Raw genomic sequence first — 21698 nt, 5'->3', positions numbered from 1 at the left:
TGCAGTTGCGTTGCTAGGAAACCACACGGGTCGAATTTCCTCACTGTAAAAACAAACCTAACTGATATAATTCAAGCACAGGGTTCAATTAATTTGAGTTTTCAAAGGGAGAAGGCCCCTCTGGCGACACCCAACATACTTCAAGGAAACTGCATCCTGACAACTTGTTGCTTTGCGCTGGGTTTTCTTTTGCAGCTTAATCTTAGCAGCGCTGACGAAGTAAACTTCAGCAGGTAAGTATTTTTTATTATTAAAAAGTTATTAAACACGCAGCCAGTCTAAAATCTTTTTCTTATAAACTTTATTTATAATCATGTAAATGTGAGGATTGTGTTGCTTGCTTGTTGTTGATATTAACGTGCCATCTGCTGCCGGTTTTCTGACACCAAACCCTCCTGGACTGCCCTGACCCGTCGGACAAACCGTCCGAGACTTTTATGGGCTGCCACAGCGACGTCAGGCACTGCACTTCACCGTGAAGATGGCGGAGGCTGCGGAGGCACCACAACACCGGTTTTTCTGTCACTGCTGTAAATGTGAAACAAACCCCAAACTCCCGGTGAGTCACTTTGGAGAGTGTTTTTATTCCACACGTGCTGGACTGGGAATCATTCACGCGCCCATAGAGGGGGGAATTACGATTATCAGGGCTCTTTGTTTTTAAATGTGTCAAGATTTATTCTTAAACTGTTTACTCTAAAGTTATGATAACTACAGGATCACTAAAACACTCACATGGCAGGCTGATGGTTGGTTTTTAATGTGCGCACAGCTTGCACCGAGATATTACATTAGAGAGAGGGGGGGGGTAAAATCTGGCGATTCACGTTGCCATATTTAGAAGCACCACTGTTGGCGACTATGTGTCCAGTTGTCTACTGTCAACTGCGTGTCAGAGACGTAAGAGGGGCTGGTCGGGTGTCACCACATGCACCAGCAGCACGTACAGGGCTCCACACGCCGTCATATGCCACAGAGCCGCAAATAGGCGCATGTAACACCCGCAGCAAAACGAGTTGTTTTGCCCCCTGCTTTGTCTCAGAACAGCTCAATTTCAGGACGTAACTGAATGACTTGTATTTATTTTGCTGGGGGTTCATTTCTCCTGGAGAAGTGGGAGGGAGCGCACTTTGTTGAAGTGTCTGCTGGAGCGCATTTGTTGCGCAGCTGCCGCTTTTCACGGCAAGATTACGCACTGATGTTGTTATGAGATACCAGTAACACATGTGTAAGAGAGACACAGAGAGTGTATTAATGTTTATCGTACAGCCAAAACTATGTGGACATCACTGCTTGTCCTCTGTTCTTTAAGATTATTTGTTTGTCATTGTCCATTATTGTTGTCAGCTGACTGCACAGACAGGAAACATCAGTGGTGATAACTCCACTATCTTTATCTGAAAGCTAAAGTTACTTTGCAGATAAAGGTTTCACAGAAAAAAAACACAGCATATAATTATAAGAGAGATACATTGTTGTAGATTCAAACTACTCTACAACAGTATATTAAGTAATAAACATTCAGGCAAAATGCTGCTTGGATATTATTGCATTAAACCAGTTTCTAAAGGGGCAACAGGTGCTTTTTCTTTTGATACTTTCAGAACATTTTTTGTCATCAGTTATCTTTGGGGGATTGCATGCAACAGGTCCCCAGATGGAATTAAACTGGGGACATTGCAATAACGATGTGTTTAAACCTGACGCTACAGGGGTACCTAGATTTTTGAGTAGTTTTGGCCTGGGGTAGTCTTTTGTGATCTGGGTTATGTCCCTTAGTCCCAGTAAGGCAAAATCATAGTGCTATAGGAGCATAACCCTTCGGCCTAGTGGTTAAGAAGCAAACCATATAACCGCTATGTACCAGGTTTGATTCTGGCACTGAAACTTTTTTGCATATCATAACCCCTCTCTCTCTCCCCCCTCGTTTCCTGTCTGTATCTACACTGTCACTATCTAATCAAAGAGGCAAAATGCCAAAGTGTCTCAACATGACAATGACTGTGCACAAAGCAAGGTCCAGAAAGAAATCTTTTCTGAGTTTGGTGTGGAATAACTCGACCAGCCTGCACCGATCCCACAGTTCAGCTCCACCCAATACTTTTGATAAGAACCGGAACACCAACTGTCAGCCAGGCTGCATCACCCACCATCAGCTGCAGCCTCACTAATGCTCATATGGGTGAACTAGTGCAGATCTCTGCAGTTCCAGGTCTGTTATCAAAAGCCATCCCAGGAGAATGGAGGTGGTTACAGCAGCAGATTAACGCCCATAGTTTTGGAGTGAGATGAGATGTTTGAGTGTTCACATACTTTCGGAAGTGTAGTGTATATATTTTTTTTTCTCTTGAAGGATTTCGTCTGCCCCAGATGTGACTCTGGCTTCATTGAGGAGGTGGCAGAAGACTCCAGGTACAGCTCAGTTTTTGGAGTTTAAAATGGAGTGTTCTTTATACTGTAGGTGGTGAATTTTGAAAAGCTTTTTATTTGAAAGTCATCAGGAGTGTCAGGCCCTTAAAAGTTGTAGTTGTTGTTTTACACCACTGACATAAGACTGATTTTTATTTTGCTCTCCAGTCTCCTGCAGGACAGCACATCAGCAGCCAGTGAAGACTCAAACTCATTCTTCTCAGAGGTTTGTCCTTACGAATGGCATTTTAATAAGAACACTCTTCTTTCTCTGAGGCTTTGTTTGACACATTGCGCCTCTGGTCTCTCTCCAAGTTATGGCAGCTGCTGTTTATGGAACGCTCTGCTCTGCTGTCGCATCCGCCCTCCTCAGAGTCCCACCCAGACGACAGCGAGCAGGTATCTGCAGGTCAGAGCCGTCCCTCTCTGGTGACACCAGGTGCTGCCGCTGAGGCCAGAGAACCAGAGTCTACGTCCCAGCCTGAACAAGAGAGGTCATCCAGGCCTGAACAAAGGCCTGCAGTGGAAGGGTGTGTGGACATGGTACACAGAAACATCACCAGTGTGTGCTGAACCCTGCTGATTTAGATATTTATTTCTATTCATTTATTAAAAACTTGTACATACAGAACAAACAACCACCAAAATACAGTTCTAAACAGCTTGTATTTTTGCACATAAATACATTTATAATTTTAGTGTAATAAGGAACAACTACATAATTTTCATAGTTTTGAAGTTTGAAATTTCTTTTTATAATGTATACACATGTATTACTTCAAAAGGTGATTATCGCTTTAGATTGTGAAGTGCTTGCAGGATACCAATAAAAAGTCTGTAAAACTGTACCTACACTGGGAAAATATGTGAATAGAAGGGAAGAGGACAAGAGGTAAAGTAATAAGGGTGTAACAACTTGCTTAAGAGGAATTTAAATACTCTAAGTACTTTTTAATTACTGAGCACCTATTAAGTATTTACAAGGTATAGTAACATTATTACTGTATAATTTCAAATAAGTTGAAAATACTTTATGTAGTATTTAGTATTGCTGCTGGGGAACATAAGACGAGTTAGCCTGGGAAGAAGGGTGGCTCTTTATTGGTAAATATATAAAATTATGACATTTACGTTCTTTAAACGATGATAAAATACTGAGGAACAGTGATGTAGTTTTAAGAGATCCAATGTTTAGTCCATCTGATCATCAGAGCTGACGTTAGGGAAGAATCCAGACGGGGGTTGGTATCCTGTCATATCATCAGATTATGAATAATAAAGGAAGGAAATACTCTCACTCACAACCTGTACTGTGTTGAGATTTATCTGACAACATACAATATAAAGAATAATAAAGAATAGTGCGTGCCATTCAGGACTCACAGCTCACATGTCAGTTTTTTCTTTTACTCATGCATGTTTTATAAAACTGATTCCAGCCTCATAAATATTAGCAACAGTACACTATACCATCACTACACAGCAGTGAAAATATGGGAGAAAGCTTATTACTGTCTTACATTTGTGTTAGAAATGTAAAGATGACAATGCCGACTTAGGGGGTTTCATACCCACTGTGTAACAGTAACACTCCTTATCTGTTGTGTGCCTGCTGTCATTTTAAGTGAAGAGATTATTTGCATGCATCAGTTGATTTACTAGCTCCAAATAAAATCATAAAGGCAAGGCGTGAATTGAAACAGTTAAATGTACCATGAAGTATGTGTTTTTAAAGCACACTGAAGCAGTCATGTTTGCTGTCTTGTGTTTTTTTTTTTCACTTTCAAGGATCGTGCAGCAGTTCTTGGCTGGCCTGTTTGCCAACAATGGAAACCCTGGATCTGCACCAGCTGCACTGTAAACGCCTTTTAATTTTCGATTCACATCATTTACTTTTTGATTTCACATGACTGTGTTTGACAACTGCCATCTTTCTCTGTCTTTCTTTCTGTTTGTCCCTCAGATCCAGCATGCTACAGTTGTACTCAAACCCAGGAGACTATGCGTGGGGTCAGGGAGGTTTGGATGCTGTCATCACAGAGGTTAGTTTCTACAGCTCCAAACCTCTGTCATCATCAAGTTATAGTGTTTAGTTTCCATGCTTTTATCTATCAGACTCTTGTTTGTTTTCTCTCTTTCTTGTATCCCTTCACCTATATATCCACACTACTTATTCCCTCTCCCACTTACCTAGTTGTTAGGACAGTTGGAGAGCACAGGTCCACCTCCTGCAGAAAAGGAGATGATCTCATCCCTGCCAACCGTTTGCATCTCTCAGGAACAGACAGGTGGGAATCCCAACATGATCATTCTAATACAGTTTACAGTAATGTACAATCCTACTGTCCTTCTCCTGTCTTTCCTCTTCCTATCTCTCATTTCCTTCCCCTATATTTTTGTTCCCTCCTCCCATCTTGTCTTTCCTTCTTCTGTCTTTTCCTGCCTCCTTACTCCTTTCCTTTCCCTCTTTCTGTCTTGCTTTTCCTCCTTCTATCATTCCTTCCCTCCTTCAATCTTTCCAACCCCCCTTATATTTCATCCTTTTTCTATCTTTCTTTTCCTTTCATTCTCCTATATCTCCCTCCTGCTTTCTATCATTCCTTCCCTCTTGTTCTATTTCCCTCCCTTCTTTTACCACTCCTTTCCTCCTCTATCTCCCTTCCCTCCTACCTCTCCTCTCATCTCTCCTCTCTCCTTTCCTCCTCCTATCTTTCATTTTCTCCTTCTGTCTTTCCATCCTACCTCCTATCTCTCCTTCTCTACTCTCACCTGTTCTTTCATTCATCTCTTCATGTCTTTCCCCCATATCTCCATCCCTCCTCCCATCAACTCTTCCTTCCTGTTATCTTTTCTTCCCTTCTTTTATCACCCTCTTCCTCTCTCTGTTTTTCCTTCTCTCCCTCTATCTGTGCTCTCCTTCTGGTGTATTTCCCTTCCTCTTCCCATCTTGCCTTTCCTCCTCCTGTCATTCTTTTTCTCCTTATATCTTTTCATTTACAAGAACTACATTAAAATGGTATCACTGTATTACACTGTAATTGCTCACAGACCTGCCTTGTGTGTTTGTGGTGTAATGAATCTTCTACTTTCTGTTTCTGTTTTTCTTATTTTTCACTCCCAGACTGCAGACTGGAGTGTCCAGTATGTAGGGAGGAGTATTCAGTGGGGGAATCTGTGAGAAAGCTACCCTGCCTCCACTACTTCCACAGTCATTGTATAGTGCCTTGGCTGGAGCTGGTAAGGACAAGGAGTGGCTGTGGTCAGTTGATTCAGGGGTTTGAAGGTCTGTTAGATTCGTCATCAAGGTTTCATCTGTATGTGTCACACATCCTGACTCGAGGGTTGTGAAGACAACACAGAACCCTTTTTGTTACCAAAGGAAAAGCTTTCTCAGGTTTTACCTTACTGTAAACGTTGTTGCATCGCTGAATCTTTGCCTGAAGATTAACACGTCTCTTCCCTCTCACAGCATGACACCTGCCCAGTCTGCCGCAAAAGCCTCGACGGCGTTGACAACAGCCTCCCGCCCACATCAGAACCCCCAGAAGCCCGCTCCATCAGGACAGAGCAACAAGAGAGGCAGGCGATCTGAAAAACGGGGCAAACAACTCTACCTCCTTTACTGTTTTCAAGAGACATGCTTCTCACCTCAAACCTTTCCCTACACATGGACTGCTTTTAAAAAACACGCATTACATGCATCACAGTCATAACTTGCAGACTAAACTCTCACGATATACGCATCTCTGCTAAGGACCTTTATGTTTCCATCTTCACCGTTTTTAAGATACACTACACACAAAAGGACGTAGCAGTTTGCCGGCAAGATGTGGAGGTGATGTGTCCTTCTCGCTACGCTGCCCTCCTAGGTGGTTTTCTGAATGACTGACTTTGATGTCATGAACTAATCACCACTGAGATGCCAGTGGTTGTCAAAATGACGGGAATACACAGAGTTATGAAGACAGTTTCTTAATTCAGTGTTTTGTTGACCTTTTTTTCCACCCAATCTGATTCAGTTTTTATCTTCTCTACAGACAAAGCTGTTATTAAAGCCTAACCCTGTGACCCTCTGCACTGCAGTCTTTCATCCCCATAATCAAAAGTGATTCAGAGGCAGAAACTGTATATTCATAACCATATTTCAGACATTTATTAGTTTACCAAACTAACCATTTAATAGTCAGTTGACAGTTTTGTTTCACTGATCTGAGTGCATGCAAAGATGACCAGTGTTTTGTCAGATTTCTAGACCTCAACAGAATACAGTCAAAAAGTTTACTTGAATATGGCAGTGTATGGCAGTGTATGTAGAATAAAACAGATAGAATGTTACTGAATATATATGAATATAATCTGATAAAGACAGAATAGAGCAGGCAGGAATATAAAATACACACCACTATTTCAACACAGCAGTAAACACTAAATGCTGCCTATACAGTGCAATATAATTTTTGGCTATGATGCAGAATACAGCAGCATATAGAATATATGTCTGAAACAAGTTAGTTAAGTGAACAGTTGATTACAGGAACTTAAACATCATCAATATGTGATTTATTTAACAAAAATGCCAAACAGTTGTTGTTTTATCTGATCAAATGTGAGTATTGCAGCCTTTTTGGCTTTATAATATTATAATTTACACACACACACACACACACACACACACACACACACACACATATATATATATATAGCCAACAAGCCAACAAAATGAGGGAATTTTGTACCAAAAAGACTAACTTTGGAGTACAACATTCAAGCTGCTGAGGCTTATTATCTTCAAACAAACTTTGAAATATGTTTGTGCACAAAACAAAGACTGTGGGTTTTGCCCCCCATGTGAAAGTACATTAGGAAAGGATCTCTCAAGGACCGGTTATAAGCAGGAGGAATGACTGCACCAAGCAAAAACTGTTGCTATGTTCACACAGACACCTGCCTTGAAAGTATGCGAATGTGTCCTTTAATATTAATGACCTGATTGATTGGCGGAGTAGCTGGTCGTTTCAGCCCTAACGGAACAGAGGAACAACATCCTTATGGAGCAGAATGATTTATTTATAGGCCAAAGGGCTCCTGTTGCCTTCTCCCCGCCTGTACTGTCTGTTTATATACTGTTAGGTTATGTTGACAGTGTCTGTGGCCGGGGGCATCGCTAGTTTGACAGTTGACTGTTACATACCAGTAAAAACACACCCTCAAACCAGCCCCTTCACACAGCTTTCCACGGAAACCGAAAATAGTGAAATAATGAAACACAGACGTTTGTTTTTCGTCAACGACCAGGGACCGCAGGAACCGCGTACGACCGACATTTGCTCTCCTCTCTTCTCTCCTCTCCCCTCCGCCCTCCTCGGTCCGTCCTCCTCCCTCCCTCCCTCCCTCTCTGGGACCGAGAATGCCCGTGTTGTACTGACACAGTAGCGATACGGGCTGAGCAGACATGGAGGCCCGATTAACGAGAGAGGCCCGTGCTGACACATCCAGGCCCAGCTAACGGCGTGTCGGAGTGGATTTCGGAGCATCTCGGGAGATATTACGGATACCAGTTGCTGTAAGGAAAAAGGATTTTAGCACCGAGGAAGAAGAAATAAGAGGGAGATCCATTTCGGGTCTCTGTTGATTCAACGCAGCCGCCATTTTGTTGACAGTTAGTGTTTTTTTAATAACCTACACGGCGCTGCATCTGTTATTTTTTCACCGCTGGAATATAGTTTGCCACATTTTTTGCGTGTGTGTTTCGGTCGATTTAATTGTGCGTTTGTCTCTGAATCAACGTCGGAAGATTTTTCTGGTTTAGCTGACTTGCTAGTGCATCGTTAGCCGTCGTAGCTGAGATGTAGTAACACGAGTGCCTACGAGAATGTGACGGAGATGTTAGATTATGTACATCACTTGTCCTGGGTTGTGACATATTCACTCGGTTTACACAAATTGTATGGAAGCTGTAGGCGTTTGCTACTCATTTGCAGCCCACGGACAGTACAAATTAAAGCTGTGCACGGCGAAAATTTTGCCTAAATCGTCCTCAAACAGGCTCCTGATAGATGGCTAGTTAGCCGCTGCCAGTGCCATTGATACAAAATGTAGCACGGGCTGTCTATTATTGGACGGATGGTAGCTACTAGCTTGTTACAAAATAAACACAAACGTTTCACAATGCACGGGTTAAATTAAGCGCCAAGTGACCACGCCATACCCATTACTTTCCTTGGCTTGTTTGTTATTATTCTAGTATTATGAAAATACATTTTTCTGGGGGGGTGATGCTTTTCACGCTGGCACTCAGCTTTACACCAGCGCAACTTTGTGTTTTGGAGGTGGCAAGGTTAATCGGATTTTTGTACGCGGTCAAGAGCTGTGTGCATTGATTTCTGATCGAGATTTGTTGCCGCGCTCAATATTATTACCTTGTTCTTATCCCATTTGGCACATCTGAAAACATTTCTTGTGCAATAGCTTGAATGCAAGAGACAAAATACTAATTTCAGTCTGTCCTCTTCAGCCCGAGGTACATGTCTTAGATTTGTATCTTAAAAGCAGCCGTGATTGAACAGAAATCTGACATTTTTCTCTCATGTTTTTTTTGGGGGGGTTTTGGCAAATCAGCGCTTGGAAGATAAAATATGTGGCCACCACGTTGATACACACGAAGGGAGGACACAGAGCCAAATAATGTGAACACCGTTTCTGGACAATTACAGAGGTGAGTGGATGATATATTTTAATACATACACTGGGTTATAGTCGCTGCTGATATAACAGTGCAGATTCACTCGATCAGGTTTCTCGCTGCTCCTGTTTTTGTCAGTCCCTCCAGTAGATTTTAATGGTCTAATAGTGACACACGAGGGGATGTTTGCTAAATTATTTCTCGACTGCATGCAGTCAGTGTCAACCTAATGGCTGTCACAAACTGCAAGAGCATGTCTATGAGGCTGTATTTTCTCCCAGTGATTATGACCATGACTAAAACAGTGGTGGATTTGCTGAGTTCACATGAGTACTTGCACTGAAAATTGAGGGTGATCCGTTCGCAGACTTGTGAGTTATTCCCTTGAGGGGCTGTGTTGACTGTACAGGAAACCGAGAGCAGATAGCGTTATTTGATTTGTTCAGCGCTCCACAGGTCAACCACGTTTTTGCATAACTTGAGGGAAAGCATAATTAATGTAAATGTTGTTTTTACGCACATTTTATGCACTGTGTTTTTAGCCAGATAATAGCACTGGCTCAACCTCCCCGGGATGATTATAAAGACTGAGGATGTTTGCGTGGTGCTGGTCTGACTGACACCTGTCATTCCGGTCCGATTTATTACAGTCCTGTGCTGTGATTCGTCTGTCTTCGAGGTTAAAAACATCATAGTCGCCTCTTTCGTTTAAAAGCCCATACAATCATGTTTGAGCACTTCCGCTGTTAGATGATAGAAACTGATGGTAGTAGTAAAGGAATTTGTCCGTCACCCCCCTCCTCCTCCTCCCCTGTGCACGGCTCTACGTTAATACCAATGGAGTAAAAGCCCTGGAAATGACACCGAGCTCTGGGGGCAGACGCCAGCCCTCATGTGAATGATGTGGGGGTGGGTGGGTTGGATACTATTGCTATGGCCAAAGGGAAATCAGCAGTTATGAACAACGTGTGCAAAAGTGAGGAGGGAGTGAAAGGAGGGAGGGAGTAAGGGGAGGAAAGAAATGGGAGGGGGCGCGGGAAGTTGTTTACTACGTTCCTGCCTGCTCTGCCTTTTTTTTAAGGTCCTTGGCCTGATATTGATTATTGATTCTCTGTTTTTCATATTAGTTTCTGACGTATGTTCTTTTTTTTATATACCTATCGTTCTTCCTTAAACTCCCGGTAATTGTTCTGAAAGTAAAAGCAAACTGCAGACGGACATGACTAATCTATGTCTTCAGAACCAGTAGTGTTGTTATTCTATTGTTTTTCAGTATGACTGTAAAAGAGAAAATGACTATAGTTTAGTCTTAACTCCTTTGTAAATAAAAAAAAGTACCTTGATGCTAAACCTGAAAATGATATGTTCTGGTGTTAAGGCTTATCAGTCACAATTTAGAAAGCGATTCGGCTCAGTATCGTATCATTTACAGGGGAACAAGTGCCAGTAAATGACCTGACTCTGCTTGTTAGAGGTGAGAGGAATGTTTTGACTCTCTGGGAGGCTTTTCTCTTGACTTGTGTCAGTAGCCTCTCACAGAGTTTTGGTACTAGCAGCGGCTTATTTTTGGCATAGCTGCTGTCAGGCAGCGGAAGCAGCTAGTATCACTGCAAGCGTTTAGTATAAAAGAATGAGGAGAACATTTGTCACTCTGCATAAGAAGGACACAGTGAACAGAGTTGGAGGTTGGGGGTGGGGAGGGTGGAGTGGTGGAGGCGAAATGTGTTTTTGATTAAAGAAGGAGCACAGTGACTTTAGTTTGTGTGCTGTTGCCGCTGCTTTCCAAGTTTTTGCGAAAGAGAGGAGGAAGAGGATGGAAAAGCTTAAAGAAAACGGTGAAAGAACGCAGAGATTGATGGAGTGTTGGAGAAAAGAGGGAGGTGTGATTTGAGTGTGGTATGTGTAGCGAGGGGGAGTCTGCAGTTTTGAGGCGAAATGGAGTGAGTAATTGAAGTAAACACAGAAGGAGGGCGTGGGGGAAGTACAAGCCAGACTCCAAAAATTGGGTGGCGTTTACTGTGTGGTTCAACAAAAAAAAAAAATCTCTACTACTGTTTTCCACAGTCATAACCCAAAACAAACATGGCCTAAGACTGTGTAGGGTAGATTCCTTTTTTTCTTTTACTGATGACGACTTGTATGACTTTCCTGAGGCTCCATTAAGTGGCTCCTTTAGTGCTCTTCACTAATGTAGGGCGCAGAGAAACCGCCGGCACGTTGACGCTCTATCACTCACTCTCATTTGCTGCTGGCGAAGGCTGGGAAAGGCGGCCGGATCCTCTGTCTAACTCCCCGAAGGGCCCAATGTGCTGAGGTCACAGTTCTGAATTGCCTCCAAATGACTTCACCCAGAGAAAGCACCTGCTTGGGGGCGAATCCGCATTAAATCACTCAGTGGCCATGGGGAGCTGTAGACAACTTCATTGAATTGGGCTGTCCTCTAAGGAGCACAATTAAGAAACATGCTGCTCTCTGCTGCTGTGGCGCTAACGCAGGGTATGAGCAGCGTACCGCTAACACTGGCACGCTTTCATTGCAACTAATGAGGGAACTTAAGGGATTGCTCATTTGGCTTCTTATCTGGTGACACCTAAGAAGGATGTGGCAGCACTGTGGGATTAACTATTGACTCTGGATGTTGTGGGCTTCATAGTTCCCAGGGCTGACAACTTCAAGTCCTTGAGCCTAAGGTTACATTTCTCAGGTAGAAGAGCCATGGCTGTGTAAATAGGTCACAGATTGTTATATGCTGTGAGGACGAACACGCCATAAAAAGTCACCCAGACAGGATGAAGGACAGTCTCTAACCAAATAGATGATAAAAATTGTTTGCCCTCCGTCTGCTTTGCACCATCATTCATTATAAGACGTTTCACACTTCTCAGTTGTAGGACAGTGTTTAAAACTGTCAGTGTTTGGTTGATGTTCTGTGTTGCGGTGACTAATGGTTATTTTGTTTTTGCTTCCTCCATCCTCCCTTCCCCCCTCACTCTCCCTGCTTTACCTGTCTTTACTCCTGCAGTTGAAGGACGGAGAAAGAGGGCTGGACAGCCGAGGAAGGGAGAGAAGCCGCCTCAAAACAAGGAGAGCTTCACCCTCACCGTTATCCCCCTCCCCCTTTTCCCCCCTTCACCCCCATCCCATCCCCCTGAGAAAAACTCTACCTGGTATCCACAACATCCCCTCCCCAGTTAACTCACACACCCCCTAAAGTTCTGATGGATCAGAAGATTCAGGGGGGAACTGCAACTCCTCCACCTCTTCTCTCAGGCGCCCCCACGGGGGACCGAGAGAAGGAGGGAGGGGGTGGAAAGAAAGAAGAAGAGGAGGACAAGAAAAGAGACAGAGAGAAGGAGGGAGCTGCTGCTGTCTCAGCCGGTGCCGGAGGGGCAGGCTCAGGGGGTCCTGGAGGTGCCGGCGGTGACCAGTCCCATTTCTCCATCAAAGAGAGCAGCCTCTCCGAGGGCAACGTAAAACTTAAGATTGGCCTTCAAGCGAAACGCATGAAGAAGCCGCCTAAGATCCTGGAGAATTATGTGTGCCGACCAGCCTTCAGGGCCACTGTGAGGCACACGGGGCGTGGAGGAGGCAGCGCTCGTGGAAACCGCTCGGGGGCTGCAGGTGATGGGCCAGGCACTCAGAGCCAGAGTCCTTCGCATGGCAGGGAAAAAGAGAGGGAGAAGAGTCCCAGTGTCAACAGACCAGCCCCATCATCTTCATCAACCCCCTCTGCTAAGGCTCCAACACCACCTCCTCCTGCTCCTCCTTCCGCCAGCACTACCACCATGTCACCCTCCCAAGTAAATGGGAGCGCTCCAGCAAAAAGGGTAAGGAGGGAGAACTTAGTAAATTTATGTACTTTGATTCAGCAGATGAACATTCAGTATTGACATCATTGTTCATAGTGTATCATATTTATTTTGTCTTCATACTTCTGTTTATTTACCCTACTTCCTTAAAATGTTATCAGTCAGTCATTGCTAAGGCAGTGGTCCACAACAAGGTTACCCTAGTAATCACCATGTTATTGCGCAGATAAAGAGCAGAGCATAAATTGTTCTTTAGTATTCTTTGTGTTCTCTGTTGGCCTGTCTCTATTCATCACGCACCGCCCCCTCCGGTCTCCCTCCTGTCTGTGTCGTCTATACTCTGTCTCTGCCTGGCCACGTCCTCTCCACCCCCTCCCCTGCGTGACCCTTCTCTCCAGCTCTCCCTCTCTGTCCCCAATCTGACCCTGATAAGTGTTATTGAGTTGAGTGTAACTTCCCCCTCCCGGGCATGCCCAGAAAGCAGAACTAGGCAGGAAATCTTACAAATGAATTGAAATTTGTAAAGGGGTAAAGAAACCTATTACTGGTAGATAGTTTGTACTAGCATTTGGGGGTGTCCCTGGCCAGATGTGTGTGTCTTTAGATATCAGCATATCACTTTTGTATATTATTTAAAAAATGGTGTTAAAGAGACAATGCTATGTAGATACATCCATGCAATTTAGAAATTGTGCGGTGCATTTCTTAAATGTAACACATTTATCATTTACCACTATTACTTTTCTTTAATCACTTGCTATCTTGTTGTGTCTTTTTTTTTTTGCAGGGTCCACCAAAGATGGATTGCAAGTCTGATACAAAGCCAGACACAAAAGCAGTCACCACATCTGAGAGACCCCTTAACCTACACCGCCCTTCGCCAGACAGTAAAACGCATCCCTCTGGGAAGAAAACACCAACTCCACAACTCAACCCCCGGACATCCTCACCTTCTCCACCACTACCTGCGTCGAAAGAACCCAGTTTTGAGGGTGTTAAACCACCTCAGTACACCTATAGCACTGAAAGTCAGAGAGACAAGGACAAGGGTGTCCAAAACTGGGGAGCACCCACAGTCACTGAGAAGCTAGCTCAACTCATAGCAACATGTCCACCATCAAAGACCCCAAAGCCGGCCAAACCTGCAAAGGTTGACCCCGCTCCTCCTCTCCCGAGCTCAGGCTTTATGGCCCCCACAGCCAAGCAGCGAGACAGGGCTATGGCTAATAGGAACACATACTCAAGAATGGTCCACCTTTCACCACCACCTCCTGTATCACGACCACCTGGTCGGCCCTATGGCTCTAGGAACAAAGACAGTGTTATGGAAAATTTACCCAGCCTGACTCCACTGAGGAAGGAGGACACAGATGGGGCTGGGAAAGCTAGTAGCAGCAGCGGTAACAGCATCAGCAACAGCATCAGCTTGAACAGCAGCAACAGCAGTAGTCGCAGCAGCAGCCCAGCACTCACCTTTGGCAATAACCGCCTGTCAACCATGTCAAAGGACAGCAACAATGACAACAGCAACAGTAGCATTTCTAAACCGCTGTCACGTCCTGCTCACTGCCAGCCCCACACCACATCTTTGCCATCTTGTCCCATTTCATCCTCTTCCACCACCTCAGCTGAGCAGAGAACAGTGAGTGCAGTGAGTCACCTGGGCTCCCCTGCTCCCTCACAAGGACACCATGCACGCGAGAGTCCTGCCTTGGCAGAGGAAAGCAGTGCAAGTGATAGGGAGCAGGATGGGGACAGCCCCAGAGACTTAACCAAGTGCCCTCCCCAAACAGGAACAGGAAAGCCAGAAGGGAAAGACAAGGGGCCTAATAATCAGTCACTGCGTGTTGAGAGGGGGAAGAGCTCCAGTCCAAGTAAGCGCAGTCCCAACCGGGATAGTAGCCGACCTGGTCGGACTAGCAGTCCCCCTGAGTCTGTTAGACAGAGGGCAACTTCTCCGCCAGAGCCAGATGGTGAAGATAGCCCACAGACGCCACTTAGAGATGATTCTCCTGATTCATCCCTAGACTCTCCCGCAGAGCAGGACAGCAAACCCCTTAAAAAACGCAGGGGAAGGAAACCACGATGGACTCGCATTATGAACAAGACGCAGAGTCAAAGAACAGGCCAGGATAGTCCCTTCGACCAGAGCAAAACCACCATGCCTTTATCTTCAAGCTTGGAAATGCCGTCGCCACCGGTTAAAAGACCGGTGGGCCGGCCTCCCAACCCAAATAAGGTCAAACCAAATCCTGTGCCACAAAGTCCAGTGTCACAGCTCTTCCCACCCCAGCCTAAGAAAAGGGGAAGGCCAAAGTCCAAAATGCCGAGGCTTGACGCCCCGGCCCATGGGCACCCACCTAACAAGCTGGCCCCCTCTAAGGTCTTTTCATCTTTACTCAAGTCCAAAGAAGAGCAGGATCCACCTGTTCTTCACCCAGAGGTGGACCTGAACCCCCCTAAACCTATGCCTAGAAAACGTGGACGTCCTAAGCGCCTTCCCCCTACCTTACCCCAGGAGGGTCAGCCTCCCACGTTAGCTCCAGAGGCTGGAGACATGGGAGACAAACGTTTCCGCAGCAAAGGAAACGGGCAGCTTATCATGAAGACTATTATAGGCAAGATCAATAAGATGAAAAGTGTGAAACGTAAGCGCATTCTCAGTCAAATCCTGTTAGGCCCAAGAACAGAAGACACCCCTAAAGGCACTACCAGTGGGGTGGTCGGCTCTGTGGAAGCTGCCACCCAATCATTGTCCTCCCTGGCTGCTTCTTTTGGGGGAAAGCTAGGGCCACAAATTAATGTCAGCAAAAAGGGCACAATATATATGGGTAAGAGGAGAGGCCGCAAACCAAAAGCAGTGGCTAATGCCTCAGCTACAACGCCACCACCAGAACCCTTCCTATCTCCAAACACCACTTCCCCCCTCCATCACCATCAGTCACAGTCCCAGCAACAGCACCAGCTCTCCTCTTCAGAGGTCTTTCCCTCCCCCTCTCTCTCACAGTCTAGTGGAGGCCACAGTCCCATCAGCGATGCCAGCTTTGTGGAGCCAGGCTCAGTGCACTTTGCAGGTCATGCTCACTATTCTAACCCCCATCATAGCCACAACACATTCTCCTTCCCTCCCCCGACCTTTTCGGCCCCTAATCCTCGCAACCAAGGGCTGGGCTCGACGTCATCATCTATGGCCACAGCAGCTTCCCAGAAAAAGTCATCTTGCCGTGGATACCATCATCACCACCACCATTACAGGCAGCACTACCATTATCATAAGCTTTCCCCTCCCAGGCCGCTCCATCCCACCTCCCCTGCCCCCCTCAGTGAGTTGAAAGAAGCCACTCCGTCACCAGTCAGTGAGTCACACAGTGAGGAGACAGTGCCCAGTGACAGTGGTATAGGAACAGACAATAACAGCACGTCTGACCGCGGTGAGAAAGCTGGAGGGGTGGGTGGCTTGGGTGGAATTGGGATGCCTCCAGGGATGGGCAGTGGATTACTAATGCCAGGCGTCATCGGTTCAGCTATGGGTCCAGGGGTGGGACTTAATTCCAGAGGCAGGCGGCGACACTCTGCTGTGCTCATGGAACATCCCTCACCCTCTCCATCGCCCCACGGGGCGAGGTCATCACCTGATCCCCGGAGACCTCACCCAGCGGCCCCAGCCTCCTCCTTAATGGGACACAAGGAGAAACATAAGCACAAGTGTAAACGCCGCAGCCACGGGTGCCCCGGCTACGACAAGCTAAAGAGACAGAAACGGAAACGCAAGAAGAAGTACCTGCAGCTGCGCTCCCGCCGGCATGATCCGGACTTCCTCGCTGAGCTGGATGAAATTGTCGTGAGACTGAGTGAGATACGTATTGCACACCGTACCACAGGGCACCGGCTCGGCAGTGGAATAGGAATAGCAGCAGGAACGAGTAGAGTGCCAGGGGTGGGGAGCAGGGCCAGTGGGGGCATCGGAGGCACAGGTGGCCCTCCTCCACATCACTATGTCCACAGGGACCTCCTGCCTACAATCTTCAGGGTTAACTTTGGCAGCTTCTACTCCCATCCTGCATACTCCTGTGACCCATTGCACTATGTTCGGAAACCAGACATGAAGAAGAAACGGGGACGGCCTCCCAAACTGAGGGAGTCCATGTCTGAGGTCCCCTTTGTACCTGGGCTTGGGTTCCCACTCTCCAGCGGAGGCTTCTACCACCCCTCCTATAGCGTTCCTTACTCCTCTGGGCCCCTGGGGTTGGGCTATTACAGGGGCTATCCTACAGCTAGCGCTCTGTATCCCCACCCACACCACCAGTCACCCCACACAGCCCCATCCCACCACTCTCACCACTCACCGTCATTCCCCCCTCCTCCACCCACATCTTATATGCATCATCACCACCCCTCACATCTCCTGACTGAACCCCTCCAAATTTCACAAGAAAAAACATAAGCTGCTCAGGCAGGAGTTCCTGGGAGGAGGAAGGTCTCCTGTCCTGTACCCACCCATGTCCTCTGAGCTTTCCTTCAACTGGCACCACAAACACAAACACAGACACAAACACAGAGAGCGGTGTGCCGAGGAGGACAGGGAGGAAGCAGCAATAAGTGGATCAGGGAGCCGGGCTAATGCAGGGATTTCTGACAGTGGAGCATCAGGGAAAGGGGAGCGGGTTGGCAGTTTGGGAATGGCAGAGTCTTTACAGCGATGCCGTTTTGGACGAGACACCTCCAGCACCAGTGCCAGCAAGCAAACTGCTGCCACTTCTGCCAACTCCCCCTCTTCTTCCTCATCCTCATCTGCAGAAAGGTACAAGCGCAAAGAGAGCTCCATGTCCTGTCTTGGGCCCTCCAGGCTTGCACTGGGTAGCAGCTCAAAAGGCCATCACCCAGTGGAGTCCTGGTTTAGGATGGGCAGCTCTGAGGCAGATTACTCTAAGCTTTCCCGGGGTCATGTGGCGCCCGGCCAGGGTCCCTTCTCAGATGGACGGGCTGAAGACCCAGCGGGCTGCTCGGACAGCGAGGATGAGGAGCCTCTCACCCCCACGGAGGATGTAGAGCCTGGAGCCCATGATTCTCCAAACCTCACAAACCTGTTTGCCTCTGCTCTCACCCGCACTACGTTGAAGGGGAGCAGGAACAGGAAGACTGAAGTCGTCTCAGACAGCTCCAGTTTTTCTCCGCATGGACCGGCCAATGAGGAAAGACCGCTCAACATCAGCAGAGAGGAGAGAGTTGGGTAAGTCCAGTTTGCTTGAGTTATATTGTAAAGTGATCTGTGTGAATAAGCTGCCTACAGTGAGCATCCACTGATAAACTGATACACAGTAACAATAGCAGTTATTTGTTCTTGGATATTCTACACACTGCATTGAATCCCAAATTGTAAATGGAGCTCTATAAGCTCTTTAGTTTGATGAGCTTTTCAGCACAGAAAATCATTTGACCCAAATTAAATTTAACAGTGTGAGAGGTTATTGGAGTCAATTGAGCACCAAATTCATTTTCCAAAAATAGTCCAAATGTAGTTGTATCAAGACGTCTGTAGCTGAATATGATTGGCTGATGTCTGCTTTACGGCTTGGCACAGCTATGGTGAAACTGGCACAGTTAGATCTAGCACTGATTCCAGGACTATATATTTGGGCAACAACTCTTTCAGACATTGCCATATGGCACAGCAAGTGGGCTCTCAAATCGTGCATGATCTTTGCCCAGTGAGCCCTGTATGTCTCTTGAAAATACTACGTAGTCCACACCTCAGTTGTGGTTAGATCAAACACTGGAAGATCATCAGTTCTGTCTCTGTAGCTCCCTCTCAGCTGTCCCCCATCTGAACTAAGAAAATACTAAGTGGAATAGGCCACCTAATTTAGTGGGGGGAAAAGTCCCTTTGAAAGACAGTAACGTCCCCTGTGTATACACTGTCTTGACATTTGGTAGCTCTCACTAGTGGTTACGGGTTTGGCAAAAAGAAGAAGAAAAAAAACAAACAAGCGTAATGACTTAAACTGGCTCCACTGCGAGTGTGTATGGCCACAGTTGGCCGCAGTTGATATAGTATTTCTGCCAGAGCTCATCTTACTGCAGGGGTGGAGTGTTTTGTTAACATGCTATATTTAGGAGACATTTCCCTCAAAAGCCCACAGTGTGAGGCCTAGTCCTATCCTTCAGTACACCCTGCACCTGGGCAGAGCTAATGTTGCTGATGTAAGACACGGTGCTGCAGCAGTGGTCTTGCTCCATCAGTGTGACTCCCGAGTTCCCCCTTAGTAAGACTGATGTGTTTGTGTGTCTGTGTCTGCGTGTGCGTGAGCAGCGAGCACGGTTTGTATGGGAGTATTACTTAATGTTTATGTGCATGTCTCTGAGTGAGATGGGAGGCTGTAAGAGGCAGCATGGTGCAGTTCAAACCAAGACTGGGTAATAATCCTGGATTAGAGCTCAGGACTCAGGGTCAGTCTGCGGTCACAGACTGCATCATGAAGGAGGAGGAGGAGGCCAAAGGTGGGGACTGGGTTAGCGCACACAACAAGTTGTGGACAAGTGATGGAGGTAGATAGATGCACAATAACAGGGGAGGATGGGCAGGGAGTGATGTGGGAAAAAGGGAACTGTGAGGAAAGTCAAGGATAAGATGTTGCATAAAGAGAAGATTTAAATAATTAATTTATGTCAACAAAAGAAAAGTGTATTTCTGTTTGTTACATAAGCCGGTCCAAACACTGTGCTTGTGTTTCTCACCATGCTCGATGACACATTATGACCACATGTCAACCTGCTCACATAATATGTGGGAATGGGCAGGGGTCAGGCACTAGCTAAAATTGTTGTCCACTCTGATAAGCTCGTTAATTGGCCCTTCTACTTTGACCCTGTTTTACCTGGTGACTTGGGTAATGAGTGGGCCCCCTGATCTGGATCTCACTCTGGCTAGGCTTTGTGGGTCAAAGGACATGGGGCAGCCCTCTTTCACTAAACCTGGACTTATGTCTGACACATAATGATGGTTGACTTATACTAGTAATAGAGCTAGTATAGCACAGATGCATTAATCTAAACAGATATTGTTTTTAACCACTTAGTCCTTTTATTATTTGGTATTCTTTTGACTTTGTGGCATTTTCATTAAAGATAAGATTCCACCAAGAATGAAAAAATTGCATGGAAATTTTCTTAATTAGTGGTAAGGTTTAGGAATAACACTTCCCCTTTTGTCAAGTGAAAGTAGGGCAGTTGGAGTATGAAGACATTAAAGGAAAGTGAATGGATAATGAATATAGTGGGGTCATATGGGTTTAAGGTGTGGAGGAATAAGTGGTCAACATTCCTACAAGACAAGATTCAATATGAGGTGACGTACCTGTATAAATATAGACGGAAGAAGGGTTTTCTAAGGTCAAGCAAGGGGAGGAAGGAGGGATGATGAGGCACAGGAGAACAGGAGAACAATGTTAATGAGGTACAAAAGAGAGGAAGACTGAGAGGAACGAGAAGGAGTCTTGTAATGTTGAAGTAAAGGGAATGGGAAGGAGAACGTAGAAGACGAGGGTGAAATATGATTTAAAAAATAATGTAAACGAGGAAAGAGGAGAGATTTGAAGAAAGATGTTTGTGAATGGAAAATGATATGGAGAGTCAGAGAAAATTAAGAGCAGCTAAGAGATGGTGAAAAGATGCTCTATGTTCTTTTATTTACTATTGAATGTCAGCCTGATGGGGATATGATGGTCCTTGATGCTGTGTTAACCAGTCACTTGTTTGAGATGTGAAGCTCTGTCAAACTAATTTTAATGTTGACTCGAGGTTGCTTTGTGCTGTTTTCATGTTAATGTATTTGCCTTAGCTCCAACCTGTATCAGTGATAGACTACTTTGTCATTCAGAGTGATTGAACAGTTTCTTTTTGGGGCACATTGCCCATTGTCCCACATAGCCGAGACACAAGACAGTATCACACACACTGCTCGACAACACACTGACTGTTGACAGTCTCAGTTATCCCAGTGCTACTTAGAAATGCTAAGAATGTGCTGTGTGCTTTGATACATGCAGAGCATTAATTTGTTGTGTCTTTGTCTAGGGTCATCAGGTATCCAGACAAGAGTTGTTGCCCTCTCGACCCCTGAAGGACCCGAAGGATCCCTGCACCACCGACAGCAGCACCATCACCAGTCTTCTCTGTTTCACTCCCACGGCTCTGCCTCCTCCTCCTGCCTCTCTCCCTCTCAGGACTGTTGCTTGGATGCCTCGCTGCCCCACCACTCCCATCGGGCACAGCCATCCAAACACAGCCTGCACCACGTCAACAAAATCCTACGTGCCAAGAAGCTGCAGAGACAGGCTCGTACAGGAAACAACGTGGTGAAGAAGAGGGGCCCTGGACGTCCCAGGAAACACCCATTACCCTCCCCGCCGCCATCCCCACCCCCTGTCGTTGAGTTGAATCAGACCCGGCACAGGGACAGAGGGGGAGAGCGGCCAGCGGGAGTCAGGGGGAGGGAAGGGGATACTGTGACAGATGCTATTGAGTCAGTAGTTCAGGGGCAGCGTAGAAAAGGCCAGAAGAGGAAGCACTGGGAGAGAGATGGGGATGAGGAAGAAGAGGAGGAAGAAGAGGACGGGGAGGTAGAAGAGACTGAGGAGCAATTGCCGGAGAGAGAGGAGAGCCTGGGCAACCTGGTGGCAAGGTCCAGGACTGGGACCGGAAGAAGCTGGCTTACTCATGAGGAGCTCCAGCACTTTCGTGGGTAAGCTAATTTTCACCACACTATTGCATGTTAACCTTTATACCCAAGAGTCCCGTCT

At 46.2% G+C, this 21698-nt stretch overlaps 2 protein-coding genes across 2 annotated transcripts in view; both read left to right on the top strand.

The window, feature by feature from the left end:
• The first annotated feature begins 53 nt into the window (after positions 1-53).
• rnf115b (ring finger protein 115b) lies at positions 54-6482 on the top strand. The gene is made up of 10 exons (XM_018685026.2): positions 54-233; positions 452-559; positions 2354-2412; positions 2578-2635; positions 2725-2939; positions 4198-4266; positions 4373-4451; positions 4604-4697; positions 5531-5646; positions 5879-6482. The coding sequence occupies exons 2-10, from the start codon at positions 482-484 to the stop codon at positions 5999-6001; spliced, it is 891 nt and encodes a 296-aa protein (XP_018540542.1). The 5' UTR covers positions 54-233; positions 452-481; the 3' UTR covers positions 6002-6482.
• Positions 6483-7618: 1136 nt separating this feature from the next.
• Positions 7619-21698, top strand: part of ash1l (ash1 (absent, small, or homeotic)-like (Drosophila)) — a 30608-nt gene continuing 16528 nt past the window's right edge. Inside the window, 7 exon segments of the mRNA XM_051067537.1 lie at positions 7619-8068; positions 9028-9124; positions 12114-12918; positions 13688-17308; positions 17310-18071; positions 18073-18130; positions 20974-21640. Coding sequence (XP_050923494.1) covers positions 12310-12918; positions 13688-17308; positions 17310-18071; positions 18073-18130; positions 20974-21640 — 5717 coding nt within the window. The 5' untranslated portion in view covers positions 7619-8068; positions 9028-9124; positions 12114-12309.

This window comes from Lates calcarifer, linkage group LG3 (genome assembly GCF_001640805.2).
Source record: "Lates calcarifer isolate ASB-BC8 linkage group LG3, TLL_Latcal_v3, whole genome shotgun sequence".
Classification (NCBI taxonomy): Eukaryota; Metazoa; Chordata; class Actinopteri; family Centropomidae; genus Lates; species Lates calcarifer.
This window is presented reverse-complemented; position numbering and strand designations above follow the sequence as displayed.

Coding starts and splice junctions, on each gene's coding strand:
- rnf115b (XM_018685026.2), top strand. CDS start 482: ATGGCGGAGGCTGCGGAGGCACCACAACACCGGTTTTTCTGTCACTGC. Junction 2,636..2,724: donor CAAACTCATTCTTCTCAGAG/GTTTGTCCTTAC, acceptor TCTCTCTCCAAG/TTATGGCAGCTGCTGTTTAT. Junction 2,940..4,197: donor CAAAGGCCTGCAGTGGAAGG/GTGTGTGGACAT, acceptor TTCACTTTCAAG/GATCGTGCAGCAGTTCTTGG.